Here is a 20,445-nt window from a genome sequence, read left to right as displayed (position 1 = left end):
AATACTGCAGGCAGGATCCAAACCCACCTGAACTTCATGGCTGAATCCCTACTGGACCTGGCTGAGCAGTGAAACTCCTGGGCTGCAGAGCCCTCCAAAATTCTTTGCAGATTCCGCTCTGTGATACCTCCTCCTGTTAATAACGTTACATGTTGACATGTTAATGTTAAAATTTACTAAATTAACAACTAAAAACAACAACATGTAAATGAAATGCATCAAAAAAACAATGCACTAACCAGGCATTATGATAATTCTGCCTTTAGCCTGTTGGGTGGAGATTATAATGTAAGAATGGTAGAACAGAAAAAAATGCTGATCTAGAATAACCTAGAAACACACATAATAGCCATGTTTATAATTTATACGTACTTGATCAATGACACGTTTAATAAGAGGCAGTCCCTCCAAGGCAGAGCTGTCACAGCCACTTGTCAACACACGGTGAAACCCTAACGATACCAGAGTCTCCAGAGCGACGACTGGGTCGTGAACCATGTCAAAAGCTGGAGAATATTCACAAGAGGTTTATTACTTGGGCTGGACCCTTTTCCACTGAACACTGTGAGGACACTGTGAGGTTTTCTCAATTCAAACTCCTCAAAGGATTCTCAATGTGAATTAAGGAAGAAAATGTTACCTCTGTGGAAGGTGACGGGCAATGGACGAGCAGCAGCTAGTGAACAAATCGTGACAATGAAAACACAACCCACATAAATGGAAGAATCCAAAATCTCAGGCAAAGTTTAAAACTAAAAGAGCCGCACATTCTGAACATTTTCCTCTATTTGTTCACCTACACACCAAGTTTCAAGGCCACAGTGGAGGCAGCAGCTGGGCGGTGATCGATTTCCTGCCAAATTATGTTCCAGATATGTTCAGAATCTGCAATGTGTGAATCCTGGTGGCCAGTTATGTCAAATTTACAGCATGACGTTGCTCTTTTCTATTAAAGCATATGGTTTCCTTGTTTAGTAACTACCCATGAAGTTTCTTTCACTTTCTTCTCAATAAAGCCTTTAGAATGACTTGCTGAGCTACACTATGTGACTTTGTTGTTTGCAGGCACCCGTGATTTGCAGTATTTGATTATACTGTATAAATATAATTATATAAATATAAAAATTATATATAAATATAATTTCATGTTTTCAGTGCCGGGAATGAAATAATGCCTACATTACACCAAGAAGCACTTAGCCTTTAGTGCCCTGTCACGATAAACAGATCACGACAAATAATACCCAGTAGTTCCATGCAGAGCTCTGCGTCCACCCGCCCATCCTCCGTCAGGGCTCCCAGCACGAGTCCGTCAGCCCCATGGCTCTTCATCAGCTCTATGTCCTTTCTCATCACCTCCACTTCCTGGTCTGAATAGAGGAAGTCTCCTCCACGAGGGCGTATCATCACATAAATTGGAATTTTGACATACTGCTTGACCACCTGCAGAAGACCTGGGGCCAATGTAGGCAGCACAGGTGATTTTACGTGGCGTTGTGAGGAGATGCTAATGTTGCTAATGATCTGCGCTCACCTAGACTGGGAGTGAGCCCACCCTCCATCAGACTAGAACACAGCTCCAGTCGACCCGCACCTACCAGCAGAGACAAACACCGTGATTGAATGAGCAGGTGTCCGTTTTAGTTCTGGGGACAGACAGACGCTTGTCAAGCGTGTAAGTGCGTGTAGTGATTATTTCACTGGAGTCACACAGCTACACATTACCGACCTCCTCGTTCAGCATTGATAGCAGACTCTACGGAGTCCACGCAAACTTCCATTAAAAAGCCCTCTGCCATGCCGTGACAGTCTGGACGGACACAGACGGGGACAGAACGAGATTCATTCTAAAAGTGTTCACCAACACGTCTAACGACATTTAACCAGCGGTTCGAACTTTTAGTCTACCTGTCAAATCCACCTACGAGTTCACGGAACAGCAGCGGTGCATGTTTACATGACTGACTAACGTTACTAACTTTCATTGCCGTAGCGGTTTCCGGAGTATTAAATTTTCAAGCCAGCGTGTAGCGGGTGGGGGGCGCTACTCCGCTTTACTTGAAGAAGGGAAGGTTGTAACCGCCCACGCCGGATGTACTAAAGTACAAAACATGCATCAACAACTTAGACGTTCGGGTTCTGTAAAATATATTTAACAGTAAATAATATTTTTGATACTATATAGAATTTATTTATTTATTTGTGCTGAGAATAGTGTGTTTTTTAAATAATAATCTTGAATTTCCGCCTATATTCGGTGACGTCAGAGGGTCAAAGTTGAACAGTGCGTTGCTCAGAAACATGGCCGTGTGACATGCAGTTTGCAAACAACCATTCAAATTTTCTAGTGGCGCTGTAGGACGAGTTCAGCGGTAAAGGATTTTGTGGCACAAGGATGTTACTTTCGTCATTACGGACAACAATATTGTACGGTTGCAGAAATGCAAGGGAAACATTTCATTACAGCAGTGTGAGTACCCGCTAATGTTAGCTAAAATTAACTAGCTAACTAATCATAAAACGGGTCAGAGCGTGTATAAGCGGTTTGAATAAATAATGACACGTAATGCGAGATATTTTAGAAAAAACATCCGGTTTTTTCTACGTACACATAGTTTGTGTTAGCGTTTAGACTTTTTAGGGCTGTTAACATTACTTGCCTGTTTTACTGTATTACCTAAACGACCTAAATGACCTCCCATCAGTAAACGCCAATATTGCGTTAAACAGAAAAATAAATACATCGATACAAAGACATTAACTAAAGTTTATAGTTACCTAAAGCGTAAATCATCTAACACTTTTTTCTACTATTCTTATTGATAGTTATTATCAACAGTTACTGTACGAAGAATAACTAAGAACTAAGGACTTAGCTTTTGATAACCTTTAACTATTTGTGATTAAACATTTTTTATTAAACAATTCAATGAACTATCTAATTATATATACTATCATGGACCATCCTATGCTGCTTAAGGTATTTTCCCATTACATATACAGTATGTATTGGAAAAATCATTTGTTCCTTGCCTTGTGTTCACTTCTCTTCTTTATTTACAACTTCAGAGGAGTCCACATCTTCGACAGTGGTTTGTCAATCGATGTCGGCGCACCATCACAGCAGAAGCAGGGGCAACTGCAGGAACCTCTGCTGTCCCAAACACAGCCACAAACCGCATTGTAGGTCGCTGGTTACTTGGCTGCAGTGGGCTGGTCGTTGGGGCGATTGTCTTGGGTGGTGTCACAAGGTAAAACTCATGGTGGTGTGTCTATACTGCGGTTCACCCTTAGTTGTGTTACGTTCTTAGTTTATGTGTGCATTTGTTTGTTTTTTAGACTCACAGAATCCGGACTTTCCATGGTTGACTGGCATTTGGTGAGAGAGATGAAGCCTCCTCGGTCACAAGCAGAGTGGGAGGCTGAGTTTTCCAAGTACCAGCAGTTTCCTGAATTCAAAATGTAATTTTTATTTTGTTCACATTATAAAAATGAACTTGTTTGCGAGGCACCTTTTTTATAACTTAAACAGAAGTGATGACTGAGGATTTTGCAATGTATTGGTATATTTCAGTTTAATGAGATACATTTTTGACAGTTATACGTCCAATTATTCATTGTTAATGGGAAAATTTGTTGCCATGTTTTCCCAGAATGAACCATGAGATGACTTTGCCAGAGTTCAAGTTCATCTTCTACATGGAGTGGGGCCATCGTATGTGGGGCAGATTGGTTGGAATTGCATACATCCTTCCCACCATTTACTTTTGGAAGAAAGGATACTTCTCTCGCTCCATGAAGGGAAAAGTACTGGGTCTTTGTGGATTTGTCTTTTTCCAGGTAAGACTAGCTCCACTGAGACCTCTCCCTTACATCAGCTGTTTTCTTGTGGAGAAGGTTAAATACATCTTAATAATGTTATTGTTGTGGTCATTTAGGGACTTCTGGGGTGGTACATGGTGAAAAGTGGTCTGGAGGAAAAGCCTGAGTCTCATGACATCCCGCGGGTCAGCCAGTATCGTCTGAGCGCTCACCTTGGTTCTGCCCTGCTACTCTACTGTGCCAGTCTCTGGATAGGGTTGACTCAGCTGCTACCTGCACACAAGGTAGAGAGTCAGCTGCTTGTGTAAGCTAAAGATGAAGTCACACATTTTGTTTACCCATGGTTAATTTTGTCACCCCTTTCTTAGTTGGCAGAGACAAAACATATCATGCAACTTAGGAGGTACGCCAGGGGGACTGCTGGCCTTGTGTTCCTTACTGCTCTTTCAGGTAATTTTTTTTTTGTTGGTGCAATATGAAAAAAATATATTGTGATGCATTTCACTGTTAGAGAATGGGTTGTTTTAGTCAAGTTCCTGTAATCTTTAAACTAGTTGAAAATACCTTGTTTCAGGTGCCTTTGTTGCTGGTCTGGATGCTGGGCTTGTGTATAACTCTTTCCCTAAAATGGGAGATCGTTGGATCCCTGATGATCTGTTGGCTTTTTCTCCCACCCTCAAGAACTTTTTTGAAAATCCCACAACAGTGCAGTTTGACCACAGAATTTTGGTATGTTATTGTTTCCAAATAAATAACTCTTTGGACAACATTTTAATTAAAAGTACTTTAAGCAGCAGTCTATATTTCTTTTTTTCTTTTCTTCTCCAGGGGATTTCTTCTTTGGCTGCAATTACAGGTCTTTATTTATTCTCAAGAAGGATGTTGTTGCCCAGAAGAGCTAAAATTGCCCTTAGCCTCCTCGCAGCAGCTGCCTGTGGACAGGTAGGATATTTTTCAACAGACATATACAGTATGGGTACAATTTATAATTTATTAAAGTGAGTAAATTCAAACAAACTGTTTTCTTGTATTCATAGGTTGTCCTTGGTATCAGCACTCTCTTGCTCTATGTTCCCACACCACTGGCAGCAACTCACCAGTCAGGCTCCGTGGCTCTTCTCTCACTGGCCATTTGGGTTCTAGCAGAGCTGCGCAAGATGCCCAAGTAAAAGCCTGCACCTTTTATGGACAAATCCAATCTCAGGCTAGACGCACTTCGAGCCTCAAAGAAACAACAGCTCTGTTACGGATATGCTCGAGCATCGGTCTTGCGTGACAAAAAAAGACAAAAATATTCATGTGATGTGCAATTTTGTACCTGTTCTTAAAGTCGTTTTTGGCTGACTCTGCAGTAATTTAAAATGATTGCACATTTCCTTTGCAAACAGAATACTGCAAAACAATCTATGCAGGTGTACTGTTTTTTCTTTAGGTTTTACCAGGACATGTTCAATGAAATTAATTTTTCTTGTTGCCTTCTAGTTCGATGAGGCTGCGGGGATTATGCATATTGGTGTATATTTAAGAACATTTAATGTAGACATTGTGAGGTCAAAAATACTCATGATTGTTTTTGTTAAACTGAAATAGAGCACTGTCTTATTTTAATAAATAATGTTTACTCTGTCAAATTCAAACCCAAGTCAATTTTGCATAGTAATGTGATTTTTTTTATTGTCTCTGTACAAAATATACACATTTTGATTACATAATGCAACCGGTTGACGCTAGCTAACTAGACAGTCAGTACAACGGGTAAGTAAGTAGGTTTTCATCGTGGTAGACACAGTACATGCGGGCATAAACAGGTTTTACTTGTGGTCAGGAAAGTAAGTCAGAAACTGTTGGCAAAGAACAATCAGAGCCAAACCACTGGTCCTCAGAAGATAAATGTAAAAAAAAGAACAGAAAAAAAACCTTTAGAGATAGAAGTGCATATTCATCAGGGCTTTAGTGCACCCTTAACGAGGAATGAGAGTTTAGATGAATATGAAGGTGCTGCCAAGTGGGGAGAACATTATTGCTATTCTAGGTTAGTGTTTGCATTTAAAATGCATTTCAGCCTTTTCAATTATGGCTTAAGTGCCTCAGGTACTTAAACCATCTTACGTTAAAGAGTAGTTCTCAGATGAAAATAAGCTAATTAAACAAAGTGGTTCCTAATTGTAGTAAAATAATCTAACATGGGCTCACACTCAAAACCAGACTATCGTTCGGACAGTGTGTTGGTAAATTATTTTACCAAACCACATCTAGCTCTGATTGCCCCTCGCCCACCTTGCAATGCAGCATCTCCCCCTCTCCATCCACAGAAGGGCATTATGTCTTGACTCAATGTGGCCTCAAATACCTTTCTGTCCTATGTTTTCTCTTTGGTGTTACACAGAGAGGGAGAATAAAGATGGGGCGCTTAAAAAAACATAATTAAACCATGTATCTCTCACCAACAGGACATACACACACATACTATGCCTCTCTGAATTTATTAAGCCTAATTAAACTTGTTTGATTTTTTTTTTTTTGTGGTAGAACCTGCTACAACCACAACATTTCCGAATACAAGAAGCTCACAAATACAACCTTGACTAATTCCCCTTTGATGCATTATTAGACTGGTACTATTGTGGTGGCCGGCGTCATGTCGAAACTGGGATGGTCAAAACATCTTCTCACTATTGTGCAATCTAGTTGTATGGCACAGTCCACATTGTACTGTCTAATGTTGCACCGCTGGGGGAATACTAGGAAATGTACAACAGTCAATAGACACCTACAGCTAGGATTGTAATAGTTTGGAAAGCTGGGAGTTATTCTAGCAGAACTCCATGAATGGAGCTGGGTATTATATCATTAGAGTCTTACATAGGTAAGATGGATGACATCTCTTTCTGGTACACATGCACACACACATATCAAAGGGTGAGGCACCTGTGAATGACTAGGAACAGCAGACAGACAAGCAGACTTTGGAGTATCTTTGTAAATACATAACTGGATATTAGTGACATCATCATGCGATATTGAAATCAGTTCCTCATGGAAAACAACATGTTTGTATGGTATGGCGCCCATCTCCATTATGTCAGTCGCTCCCTCTTCATGTGTTTTTCTCCCTTGTATCCACTAGGTGGTGGCGGATCCGTTTCTGTTCTCAGCGCCAGGCCACAAGCATCCCGGCAGCTCAAGGGGGGTGTTACCCACATGCACAACAGAAGGATCACATTCCCAAATCCAAATCTCAGCCATCGTCAAGAGCAAAAGATGAGCAAAGGTCCCGGTTGTGGAGCAACACCCTCCCTCTGAGAGCAGCCTTTACAAGGTGCGATGGTTCCTGCTTCAGTTCAGATAAAACAGGAGAGGGGTGTTGGGTGTGCCAGCGCCTGCGTGCCCTGCTGCTGTTTTCCTTCTTTGTCTGTGTCTCTGGGTAAAACTAAGGTTCAGCATGATGAGGAAGGAAGTCGGGGAAACTCCACTTGGGAAAAAATGCCACTGCAGATCCTGAAAGAGGGAGGGGGGGCCTCTCAGTGACCTCAGGCTCACAACGGAGACAAATACAAGCTAGACCACACACACACACACACACACACACACACACACACACACACACACACACACACACACACACACACACACACACACACACACACACACTCCCCTCCCTACATACTCCCCTCCTGACTGGTCCAGACTCTTAGATGACGTTGTCAAACAGCTGCATGGACTGCATGATGTTTTCATCCTAGATCCAGACAAAGAGGTTTGCATTACAGCATTTTCTTATTAAAGTTAAGGTTAATGCTAATTTCACATTAGGCCATCAAGTATGAAGCTAAATTCTGGGGCCAGTTTACTTAGAGTAGCTTAGCACTAATGTTCCGTGTTTCTTCCATTTGTCTGGCCTGCCTACCTTTTTGCACGACTCAATGAACTCCTCTATGGTGACCACTCCGTCTTTATTTCGGTCCATTTTCTAAAGGAACAGCCAACATTACCTCTATGAAGGATGTTTCAGTCATCCTAAGCATTTACAAATTGGTAGCTGAAAGTGAGAACGGTAGAATTTCACCTGGAAGAAGCTCTCCACATGTTCTCTAGGTGCATCATCCTCCATAGTCGGGTACGTGTACTTCCCCATCATGTCGTAGATGGACTTCATGATGTCCAGCATCTCCTGCAACGTGATCAAAAACACTTTCCTGCTAAGAGGCTATTCTTCGACTGAGGGCCAAGATGGAATGTATACAGTACACGTGCGCTACCTCTTTGGTAATGCAGCCGTCCTTGTTCAGGTCGTAGAGGTTGAAGGCCCAGTTTAGCCGGTCGTTAATGGTCCCCCTCAGGATGATAGACAGACCAAACACGAAGTCCTACCACATAGGGGGAAACACACCTTTGTGTAGACACCGTATGTGTGTTGCTCACAGCATCACGCATTTGCTTCCGTCTTTGGATGAAAGCCGATGAATAAGAACCGAGCTCACCTCAAAACTAACCGAGCCGTTCTTGTCAGTGTCGAAGGCTTCAAACAGGAAGTGCGCGTACATACTTGAATCTGCAAAGGTAGAGACTTATAGTAACCACAGTGCCCTCGAAACATGAAGCAGAGTCTTTGAACAGTGAGGATTAGCAGGGAGTTAAATATAGCCTGGATATAAAAATAATTTCCAATACAACTGGAGGCGAGTGGTTAACATTTCATCAACCTAAATATCATGAAATGAAAAACTGCCTTGCCGTGTGCATGTACTCCAGTTCATCAAGGCAGATTTATGACCTAATTACGTTTCATTGCCATGATGAAAAGCCACATGAGTAGAATCAAATAAATGATGTTATTTACAGTTTTTACTCAGCGTTCATGGGCTGAATGAAGGCACAGAGGACGGTGTGGATGAAAGAGCTTTGGACACAGCTGGAGAGCTTCATCTTTACAGGAGCTGACAACTCACCTCCCTGAGGAAAGAACTGGGAGTAAATGGTCTGAAACTTCTCCTCGTTCACCACACCGCTCGGACACTCCTGGGACGCAAATGTGAATTTAGAAAAGTCATTAGCCCCCATTTAGCAGGGAAGAAATTAAGAATCACATCGCGTGTTCAGACCCCGTCAGGCTGATACGCCTCCTGATTCCCGTGATGATTAAAGCAGAACGTGTTTTGGACTTATTCATGCATTTGCAGTCTGCCTCATCTCGTTCGTCCTCAGCCAGACCTACATTTTTGAAGCCCCGGTAGAGGACCTGCAGCTCCTTCTTGGTGAACTTGGTCTGCTCCTGCAGCTTGTCCATGCTTTCGGGGCGATGGCACACAGTGGATAACTCAAAGTCATCTTCCACGCTGTCTGTGTGAGGGAGAGACCAGTGCAGCATTTATCAGTGTACTCACACCAGGATCCAGGGAGAAGACAATGAAGCCAATGCTGAGCTTATTATTCAGTAGAAAGAGCAAAATGGGACCATTTACTTTTAAAATGCAAACATACACAGTTCAACATCCCATAATCCTCTCATCTGTGTCTCCCAATGCAATTGTCAACCCACAGCATGTATCCTGTTTTATTATATATTAAATATATACACGTACACAGACACACGAGACACGTGTTCAGTGCCCAAGAAAACAGCACAACACACGTCAAATCACAAAAAAACAAAACCAGATCTGACCCAACAGGTTTGTGCACTATTGTATCAGTGTCTGTGGATGTTCTGGTGAATGTGTGCACGTGACCGGTCCACACAAGCACGCGTGTGAACCTGAAGTCAGCGAAGAGGCAGATGTGTATAGAGAGTGAAGGAGCACTTGCTTTGACTGATTGAGGGGGCAGCCGAGGGCTTGCAGCACGGCAGCAGCTTGAGGAATCGCTGCTTTATGGTTTTTTTGCTTTGGCTGGTGGAAGGATTACCTGCAATCGCCAACCATAACACAGAGGTTAGACACACACAAGTCTCTGTTTTCACACTCACTCACGCCTGTGAGACCACAACACACACACACTCACACACACACATCATGCAACACAGGCAAATGAAGAGGTTCATTCATGCCATTCAGGCAAATGGGTGATTGCCTGCTGACCCGGCTCAGCGATGGGAGACCACGAGCACCGCGTCAAACAGTCGACGCCACGGAGGAGCAGCACCACAGCGTGACCCCCTGTGAGCACACACCGCCCTCGTACAGCGGCTCCGTGCCGCATTCACTGCACGCGTTCCAGAGTAAACAAGCAGACGCCGTCAATCATCAGCCGTTACAGTAAAATAGTGTAAAATGTATGAAGCTAGACCAAACCGGAGCCATCTACCAGAACCTATCACACCTGAAGCCACGGCGCCACACCAACACCACTTGGTTCCTATTTTTGGTATGTTTCACAGAAAGATAATGAAAAAAGTAAAATACATACTTACTCTTATCTCTTAGTTTCCATGGTAACAGTCCTCTCACCCCTTTCAGCAGGACCCCAGCAGTGGGAGGGATAAAGCCCATAACGGGGTGAAAACCAATAGAGCCACACTATCTCCACTGACAATCAAACTTATGCGGTTTGCCACCCTGTTGCACATCTGCACCACAGAGCCTCAGGGACTCTGACATCTCCTGACCTCGCATTGCATTTGGAGTCAGAACAGGTGGAGCCCAGGGTATCCAACAGAGAGCATGATTAATACATCAGGCCCATTAAGCACAGGTCCAGCCCGCTGCCCTTGGGTCTGTGTTTACGGTACTGACCAGCACAGGTCACAGTACAGAGACGCACATCAAAACACAAAGTATAGTTCAAAATAAGTAAAAAAATAGGAAGATCGTGAATGTAGTGAGCTGACATTTCTCCTGCTGAGGAATAATGATGTGATTTGATGCAAGACACCTTAAAATTAAGGGGCTGAAGAGGCAAAACTGAAGCATCTTATAATAAACATATAGTAGAATCATCACCTTTCTGACCATTTCAATTTAAAAAAAATCGTGTTGCTCTAAATTACACATACAGTACAATAACAGACAAACTGCATTTGAACCTTTATAGTACATCGATTAATACTGCACAAAGTCTCATTGTTTTCACAGTTTTAAACATGCACCTTTCTTTAGCACGGGACATTTAACAGGCTAAATTTATGTCTAGTTCCTTGAAAGCCTCGACACAGATGTGTGATAAATAAAGAAAGCAACAAACATGGAGCTCTGAGCTTGAAATACTTGTAAGGATCATGAAAGCTGAATCTACTGGAAACTGTCAATGCTCAGATATGCCTGTTTTAGGACTGAGACGCTTGTTCCTCCCTCCCCGTCTCGGCCCTCTGCATCTAATCTGTTTCTTTCTCTGTATTTTCTTCCTTTGCATTTGATGAAACTGCTCGTTGTGATGTCTCACTGATATTAGATCTCAGATGATCCATCCATCCATCCATCCATCCATCCATCCATCCATCCATCCATCCATCCATCCATCCATCCATCCATCCTTCCTTCCTTCCTTCCTTCCTTCCTTCCTTCCTTCCTTCCTTCCTTCCTTCCTTCCTTCCTTCCTTCCTTCCTTCCATCCAACCATCCATCCATCCATCCATCCATCCATCCATCCATCCATCCATCCAAAGCACAATAGTAAAAACTGTTCTTTGTTGGAAGCAAGCAGGTTCTGATGCTCTGTAAGCAACTGAGGGAACATGTCTTTGAAGTTAAATTTGTTGTCTCAGTGCTGCTGACAATGAGAGCAGAAATTGTCTCATTTTATCCTGAGCGTGTAAAAAAACAAAACCTGTCTATGGTTCGTCAGGCCGGAAAAAAGACAGTGTCATTTGTCTTTGTGTAGCCATATACTGTGCTGTAACTTACCCATGCATTCAAAGTGATTGTGCAACTAGAGTTCAATAGTTTCCCCCAGGATACACTGACAGACCTTCTCAAGTCTTCAGCAAATGAGGAAAAACTCCATTTTTAGCTCCACAGCGGTGCTTTTTTGACAGTAATCCAGTACGTTTTGAAGGAGTTCAGGTTTCACATGCTGAGCATTTAATCAAGGCACAGAGAAACCATGTAACACCTCAACTGACGTGAAAGCAGAATGCATGTCACCGTCCAGAGCCACAGTCATACGGTGTCCTGCTGCTGAGTCAGAAAGGCAGATTCAACACTAAACCCTTCACCTGATCTCAGGGTCTTCCTGACGTCCAGTGATGAGAAAAGCAAAGCTTTAGAACGTATTCACAAACATTAGCATCACGCAAGCCTTTTGCTGTGGAGGTTCAATAAATCAAAAGTGACTTCGACTGTGTTCCCATAACTTTTTACTCTAGCTTCGCGCCATGAAGACAATACAGCAGCTTGAAAACAGTGAATACTACATTTCCCATAATGAATCTTTTTCGTAGCGTCTCACATTTGTCATGCAGATCTTCAGATAAGACGTGCAGGCTTGGCCTTAAGTGGAGATAGAATCTATAATTGCCAAAAGATAGATTAATCTCAGTCTGATACTTTGTCTCCCAAATTCAAATAACTCCCTCCCCCCAGAAACACAGAGGACACAGTTTACCTGAGCTTTACTGCCATTAAAGGAAGAAATAGGTACGTTCAGTCATAAGAAGCAGCACCTAAATACATACAGTACACACATCCATAGGTGTGACAAACCTGGCAACCACTTTGCCTCTGTACGTTCAACCCTAATTCCATGCAGACAAGCGAGAGGACACTCCCCTTTTCCAGCTCAGCATTTCACTTCTTGCTCAGCTCCTCTCTGTTGCGTTCTCGTCGTTTGTCTTACCTGCCACCGAAAGGTCGATAAGCCCCAGGAAGTGCATCAGTTTGAGGGAGCTGCAGACCACCAGCAGGATGCCCACCGTCTGCAGCCCCTCCACCTCCCACTTCTCCTGGAAGAACAGATGCATCCTCTGCCCCTCGTCCCCTCTGTTGACAGAAATCCCCCTCTTGCCCCGGGGCAACCGCGCTCCCCCCTACTCAGCTCCAGCCAGGGACGCGCCGGCTTCGTCTCTTCCGTCTCCCACTGTACGCCGGCATTCGGCCATCGTAACGCCACACGGGTCCCTGCCTGCGCTCCTCGGTGAAGGCGGATTGTTATTCCCCTCGTTTCTTCATCGACACTGGTTGGTACGTGGCGGCAGGACTGTCGACTCGCTGCGCCGCCCCCGCTGCCTCCAGGCTGTCAAAGGTTGTTTAAGTTCCAGGTGAAGTTCGGACAATTCACTGCATGGGTCCTGGCAGGTTGGCGGATATTGTTTTCTGACTCCCTCTGCTTTTCCAGCTACTGACTCTCAAAGTCTCTCTACTCGCTGCCTGTCCTCCCTCTCTTCCTCGCCTTACCTCCGTCACTCTCCTCCTGCTGTGTCCCTCCCAGTGCTTAATTGGGTCAGTGATGGGACTGAGTGAAGGCAGGAAAGAAGAGCGGCGTGAGAAACGGAAGGAGGAAAGAGTACTACTACCACCGTGTTAAAAGGTGAAGCAGGGACTGGGGAGGAGGAGAGAAGGAGCGAGAAAGAGGAAAGACGGATGGGATTAGGGAAGGAATAATGACAAGCAGGGTTATGGCAGTGAATCCAGAACAAGTGATACGTTAAAAAAGGGGCAGGAGGGAAAAATGAAGGACGAGACTAAGAGATGAAGACGCAAAAAAAAAAAAAAAAAAAAAAAAAAGGAGGAGCAGAGGGAGGAGGGAGCGGCGAAGCATCTGACCCAGCGGCTACTGTGGACAAACTCACAGATGTGGCAACCTCCCCCGAGTGCACGCACAGACCCAGCCTGGAGGTGAGGTCTGCCCATAACATGTACTGCATATGCATTCAGGGGCATCAGGGAATTTTTCAGATGGGATAAGATGCATTGATGTCGCATCTGGCACACTAACCCCCTAAAACAGACACGAGCTCCAAAGAGCTGCAAGTGAAAACAATCCTAAAGAGGGAGGCTTTAACTGGCAGAACATGTACTCTGGGGGTCCTGAATCAAAGATTGTCAATAAAACAGGATGCAGCCTTCTGAGCACACTGAAGTGGCTGTAAGCGAATTGGGTATCGGCCAGTTGTGAAGTAACCGCATCACATGCAACTTCCTTCAGTGTTTTTGCAGAAATTCAGTGTTTATGGGTTTTTATTGCCACGGCACCCGCTGACCTTCTGTCACCCCACATCAAAATGAGCATTGTGCTCCCTGCTGTGACAGACGCACACTTTGTATCGGTACAGTACAACAAAACACATCCCCAGTTATTGGTCCAATCCCGAAGTCAAATATCCAGACATAACCCTTCAATAGACAGTAACTGGAACTTGAATTGGTAAAGGAAGTATTATTAAAATCTGGCTTCATCCTACAATCAAACCCCTTTTATCAAAACTGCAGGTTCAAACTCTGCAGGACACTTAATGCAGAGGAGGAAGAATATTTATTGACCAACACACAAAAATACTTTGTCCTAAAGTCTGAAGTGTTTTTTTCTGCATGTCTCTGTCTGTCTGTGCCTGCGAGCGGTTCAGCCCAGAACCAGACGGATGCAGGCAGGAGACGGAGAGGTCCAGCGAGAGCTTGATCTGTCTGACGCGTGATTAATGGTTCTCCCAGTCAAACGGAGACCCGGGGCCACAGCATAAGCGCGGAGCCTCGGGGAGCACGCGTCTCGCTAATAGCCCTGTGAGTCTAAACAACCAACACTCCGTCAGAGTCAGACGTGTGCAACGCTGATCTGAGTTCAGTGGCAGAAACGGACTCAATCAGTCACTGTCTCTCACACAGTCAGGTGTCAGGTGGTCCACAAACATCAGATCTGAAAATAATTCCATTTGCACAAATATGACAAAATCATCTGGTTTGTGTAGAGTTCAGTGTGTAGAGTTCAAACATACTGTACATACAGTAGTAAAGTGCCCCCTTGACTTTACACTATAAATATGCATTTACAGGCATGAATTAGTGAACAGGCAACATGAATTCCTAAATACAGTGACATATTCAGGCCAGTAAATTCTCAAACACAGTTGAAGAGTCAAATGAGGGATAAAAGTGTGGGAGATTAAGGCTGCTTGTGCCGATCTGTCACTGTCTCTTAATAAGGCATTAGGGTATCTGTCATACAACGCGACAGCGACTTAAGATCACCATATCACAGATAAACAAAGACAAACCTCTTTAACTTTGCTCCATTGCTGAAACGTACTCAAACATGACGGCTCTGTGATTGCAGGAGCATTGTCAGGCGCTGACATCTGAACTTTTTCCTATTGTTGTGGATGCTTCTAAGAATGGTACGATCAATTTTAGCCGACTTCACTGTTGCCCTGATTGTAACCCTGTATGCATTGATTCCATGACTTGCAGGTTAAAGGATGTCTAGACGTCCGTTACTGTAAATTTAAGGTGGGCTAAGTTTAGCATTAAGAGGCGTGTGTTCAGTAAATCACGTGAAATTACCTCTCAAAAATAAATGAACAAATATCAAACACGTTCAATGTGATCATGTGACATCTTCATGCGGTGTAACAATAGCCTTTAGATAAACTTCTAACGTTTCTGTTTCCGCTGACCTCTACAGCAATGACACAAACTAAACAGTAGGAGACTGTTAGAGCTTAATTGGTTTGGACTCATTAAAACAACTGTAATTTGTCACCAGACGTCCTCTGATTGAGTCATAATGACAGATATGATGCCACGATGCATGTTGACACACACACACACACACACACACACACACACACACACACACACACACACACACACACACACACACACACACAGGTAATAAAACGTTAGCTTCATCAGTCTCAGCCTGTGTGAGGCATATTCTGCCTGAAGCCAGACATACGGTGTAATTGAAATACCTCCATATTTAGACGTGTACCTGAGCAATTACTTCTCTCAAAACTGATTAAAATGTCTAAGAGAGAGAGGTGTGGAGTGCGTGTACTTGGTACATAGTGAGGGCCATAGGGGTTTTTATAGCACAGCAAGGACCTCTTGGTTGCTTCGGGGCCTGTTTATGGGTGAAGTGGGGAAATGGGGAGGGTTGGGATCACACATGTGGTGGTGACGGTCAGGGCTAGCAGGCAGGGAACGCACTCAATCAGTGAGAGTCCTCACAGAAACAGGAAGTGTGTGTAAGTGTGTGTGGCGACACAGAGGAGGTCAGTGACAAATGGTCCTCAAAATTGGCTAGTGTGTTTCCAATTAGATAAGTGAGAGAAGAGAACCATTTGCGTAGATCATTAGCGTCTGAGGATATTTTTAATACTGCAGTGAGGGACAATAACAGACTCGTCCTACTGAGGCAGAGTTATCGTAGCATAAACTACGCAGAGCTGCTAATAAACAGCGTTTGATTGCACACTATCAGATGAAACAGAGGGATCAGACGCTATCCTTTTCTCAGCAAACAATCTGGAATCTGTTAACATGAGCAGCATCTACGCTGACATTGAGAAAGACTTGTTCATTCCCATTCCCAATAATAAAGTGAATGGGGAAATGTTTAGGAGGTAAATTAAGGGTTAACAAACCATTGTGTGTAAAAATGTACTATTTGCAAACATTTTAATTGATTTTAGGTAATCAATATGTACGTTTTAACGTCTTTAAAGCCCAGATGGATGGATTGGATTTCTTAATTGTTGACACATGATGCAGCAATTAAGATTTACACCTGCAGGGGGCAGCACAAGGTAAGTAATGCAATTATCAGTAAATGTGCCATTCACCTCCAGACTTTCTCTTTGTTATTGTTCTATTTTTAGAGTCCAGACTGGCAGGGGTCACTTCCCATTAACTATGTGCAGCATGTACACATTCAAACAATACTAAAGTGAATGCAAGCATTAACATTGGCTGTAGGAAGGGGTTTCAAGAGCATCAGCTGAACTTAGTGGTGTAAAGCGGTCAGTTTAAATTGGGTTTATACAGCATTACTCCTAATAATCCTCTAAACTTATTACCATCAAATCATAAACACTCTGGTTTGGTGTTTCCTGCCAGGAACTAAATCAGGTAAACATCCTGGACGGATCAATAATAAGAAAAAGTGTTATAGGAGCTAACAGAGATTCAAATTCAGTTTTTGAAAGACTTGTTACTAAAAAGACGACAATGCAAAAGGGGAAATTACTGGAACAAAAAAATCTATTAGAGACAAAATAGTAATTTATGAGCCAGAAAAAAAAACTAAAATAATGAATCATTGAACTGGGAAAAGGCCTAAAGGAAGGGTTTCCAATGCGTGGACCCGAATCTACAGAGTCATGAATAGAGATCAGACTGGCAGATAAATCAATGACAGGATGACAGGAGAGTGTTTCCCTTCTAAAACAGGGTGAATAGCAGCCACTGTCTGCCCAACATGAATGTTTTAACCGGTGATTCAAGGCTCGTCGATACTGGGAGAAAATAGAGAGAAGGATTAATGAGCGAGAGCCGCTTGTTAACGGGCTGCAGTTTCAAGCAGAGAACCTCATGAAACTGCACTTTGCTCACACTTTCATTAAGCAGCTGGGACTGAGAGAAACTGCGATACACTCACGCGGTAATATACACAGCACATACGCTTCACGGAGCTTTTAAACCTCGCTGTAACGTCATTGTGGTAATGAGCATCCATCTATTCACCTCTGCTTGATCTGAAGCTGTGGCACATCATCCCATTCCTCAGTCCTGCACCTGCCCACTGCTGCAGCATGTAAAACAGAAGACCAGCTGCTACGCTACAACCGCTGGTGCATTTATGGGTTAAGCGAAATAAAAGTCTTCCAACATGAGACTAAGCTGTTTTAATGCAAATCTTCCTGCCTTTAATAAAGCGGGGGACGTTTTCAAGGGCAGGTCTGAGTCTGTGTATTCACTGTTTTACTCTCAATGTTATCATGGTTCCACAGACGCGTGTCGGAGGATGAGCACGGGAACGTCAACGCGTCGCGTTCTTTTATCCACACAGCACCTGCCATACAGACACAGCCTCCATCCACACGCGCTCGCACACACTCACCACTAATCAAATTGAGGGAAGGGGAGCCAGCGAATAAAAGACGACAGACAGTGACACAACTGGGGGAGAGAGACAAACTGCAGGAGAGGGTGAAGCATGGGTGGGGGTGGGGGGAGGAGGGGCGGAGGATGGAGATTGTGTATTAAATATCACCCCGTCTGATCCTCCGATGTCCCAGGCTCATCTTCTAGCTGGCTCCCCATCAGCGGCGGGGAGAGAAAGAGCCTCAGACAAGGACGACAAGGACAGTCTGCACTGTCCGCGCTCCCTGCAGCGTTTTACCGTCTCTGAAGTTCGCCACAACTGGGGTAGTTGTGTCCAAACCGCTGATCTGTAGCTGACTTTCAGCAGGACTGAGTCACAGCTTCCTGGACAGCAGCTGCAAAGCTCTTTATTCTGGTCAAACACTAAACCTCCAGAGCCACTGTGCATCTTTTAAGGTCGAGGTGCCGCTATAGGTGACTGATGAATGAAGTCAATGGCTTTGACAGCCGTGTCCTCAGACCTCGGACTCTGTGAAGTGACGCAGTTGACTCTGAACGGACAGACACACGTAGCTTTATCCATTAAGTTGCCAATCTGTTGAAGGGCAATTACAATAACGAGAGATGGACGTGTCTCTGTGAGGGTGTGCGTCTGGACACAAATAGGGCCTCTGCTGACCACCGAGCCTGCGCACGCGCGCACACACACACACACACACACACACACACACACACACACACACACACACACACACACACACACACACACACACACACACACACACACAATGCAATATCAGTTCTCTTTACCTAAAATGACCTTTCAGCACTAAACAATGAATGAAGCCTTACATTCACACTTCCAGTATGTACATACACACGGTTGCAATACTTGCTAACATGCTACTACGTAGCGTAAGATGTAGGAACAGCCAGTGTTTTGCAACTAGCCAGAGTGAAATTCTGAGCTGATAAACACAGGGTTGAGGTAAAAGGATCAAGAGTTTTCATCTTCATACAACTACAAATATCTACATCAGACGTGCTAATGGATTCCTCAGCCTGAGCCATGACATCCAATAAGTGGAAACAGAGGACGGCTAATGCTTTTAGAAATGCTCCTCAAGGAAATATGAACGTCTGTAGCAAATTTCAAAACAACCCATCCATTAGTTGCCAAGGTATTTTAGTCCAAAGTAAACTGGTGGATGACTAATGTCATTCACATGCCACTATAGCAGCTAAATACCACTCTCTCCTTGGGTCCTCCACAGTAAGAGCCAAATTAATGTAAGAGTGTTTCTCATCTCTGTGCCCCTCTATTACAAACATTACTTCTAATTCCATCTGACCTGACATGAATCAAAGAGAAATAGCACCAGTGGGGAGAGTCAATAATTGGTGTAGGCTCACGCTCAGCTTCTAAAGCAGGTACTGTATGAGCTGATACGATATGATGTTACAGCATCACAGGCCTCTCAGAGGGGATGAATCAGCACAGCAGCCTGTCCCCGTCATCCGGACCCCCGTGAAGCAACGCAAAGTGAATGTGAGTCAAGATGCCGGGTCTCTGGTTCAAGAAGCGAGCGACCGGGACGCGATGTCGAACTGCAGCACATGCTACAGGCCTGACATGTATACAGTAAGTGGCTCCTGATTGATCACATGCTATAGATCTGCTGACGGACAGACAGTGGAGACGGGAGCAGGTGGTACCACACAACACAGACTACAGTACATGTGTCAATGGCAAACGGTCGGACAGCTCTTTTGTACTTTCACTAAGTAAAGACGTGTTTTTAGCTGTGGAGGAAGCGGCTGCGTTGTTAGAAACTCTTTCCTCGGGCACGCTGCCATCCAGCTCAGGCCGGAGCATCCTGTCGTCCAACCCTTCAATTTCCACCTCATAAACCTCTGAAGAACACACTCCAGCCATTAGCCATTAGCTTTAAATCTATGAGGGCTTTGTGTACTCTCAGACCAGAGGGCACCACACAAACACCGTGTGCGTCGTCTGCTGCACACGTCCACTTCACACCCTTCTCCCATCTTGTTACAAACATGCATTTGTGCACTTATTCACCATAAGGTCGGCTACAGGGCTCATTATAGTGATGAGAGGCTCTTTATTTTGCATTTTTCGCCCATTCTCACTGGAAACGACTCATGGGTCTGGCAAGAGGGAGACGACAGAGGAGATGCTTCAGCCACACTTAGTAATTTATCTCTATTTCCTCTGCTAAAGTTGACCTTTCTTCTGTTGAAGGTCAACTTAGCAAAACACATCCACACATTTGGAAGACTGTCTTGTATTTGGGGGTTATTTTGTTATAGCGTGAAATAAACAGTCGACGCAGGAACGCTGACAATCAAACACACGGGCAGCAAAACAAAAACAAAAGCTAGACTCTACAAGCGCAAGCAGAATGAAAGTATCTGCATCGTTTACAGGACAGAAACAGGGACAGATTGAAAATAAATATGTGATTTCATCCGTATTACATTAGCCTCGCAGATTAGAAAGAAAAGGGTTAACCAGTACATGTACATCAGTTTGTAGGTGAACATAGCTCACATACTGAAGGAGTCGTGTATATGAAATATGAATCACAGGCCCATTCTGTACATGGAGCGCACACTGGCTCCAAGCCCT

General features: G+C 44.0%; 2 protein-coding genes across 3 annotated transcripts in view; one reads left to right on the top strand and one right to left on the bottom strand.

Moving 5' to 3' along the window:
* The window catches only part of LOC114841874 (uncharacterized), a 60,000-nt gene that overhangs the window by 598 nt on the left and 38,957 nt on the right, over positions 1-20,445 (bottom strand). The window contains exons 2-17 of the mRNA XM_055502547.1: positions 9,624-9,726; positions 9,038-9,158; positions 8,772-8,841; positions 8,304-8,374; positions 8,082-8,189; positions 7,889-7,993; positions 7,730-7,792; positions 7,523-7,561; positions 4,035-4,095; positions 1,730-1,810; positions 1,535-1,594; positions 1,245-1,454; positions 641-676; positions 373-506; positions 240-267; positions 28-133 (exon numbers count right to left, since the gene is read on the bottom strand). Of these exons, the coding sequence (XP_055358522.1) occupies positions 28-133; positions 240-267; positions 373-506; positions 641-676; positions 1,245-1,454; positions 1,535-1,594; positions 1,730-1,810; positions 4,035-4,095; positions 7,523-7,561; positions 7,730-7,792; positions 7,889-7,993; positions 8,082-8,189; positions 8,304-8,374; positions 8,772-8,841; positions 9,038-9,158; positions 9,624-9,726 (1,396 nt within the window). The remainder of the gene's footprint in view (positions 1-27; positions 134-239; positions 268-372; positions 507-640; positions 677-1,244; positions 1,455-1,534; positions 1,595-1,729; positions 1,811-4,034; positions 4,096-7,522; positions 7,562-7,729; positions 7,793-7,888; positions 7,994-8,081; positions 8,190-8,303; positions 8,375-8,771; positions 8,842-9,037; positions 9,159-9,623; positions 9,727-20,445) is intronic.
* LOC114842089 (cytochrome c oxidase assembly protein COX15 homolog) lies at positions 2,270-5,464 on the top strand. Of its 2 annotated transcripts, XM_029127586.3 has the most exons (9): positions 2,271-2,470; positions 3,070-3,251; positions 3,340-3,462; positions 3,654-3,840; positions 3,939-4,106; positions 4,191-4,272; positions 4,397-4,551; positions 4,651-4,764; positions 4,860-5,464. In XM_029127586.3, the coding sequence occupies exons 1-9, from the start codon at positions 2,396-2,398 to the stop codon at positions 4,989-4,991; spliced, it is 1,218 nt and encodes a 405-aa protein (XP_028983419.1). In that variant the 5' UTR covers positions 2,271-2,395; the 3' UTR covers positions 4,992-5,464. The 2 variants fall into 2 exon arrangements, with proteins under 2 accessions (XP_040923520.1, XP_028983419.1); XM_041067586.2 differs by having other exon boundaries at positions 2,270-2,470; positions 4,397-4,764.

Source organism: Betta splendens, chromosome 15, assembly GCF_900634795.4.
Source record: "Betta splendens chromosome 15, fBetSpl5.4, whole genome shotgun sequence".
Lineage (NCBI taxonomy): Eukaryota > Metazoa > Chordata > Actinopteri > Anabantiformes > Osphronemidae > Betta > Betta splendens.
This window is presented reverse-complemented; position numbering and strand designations above follow the sequence as displayed.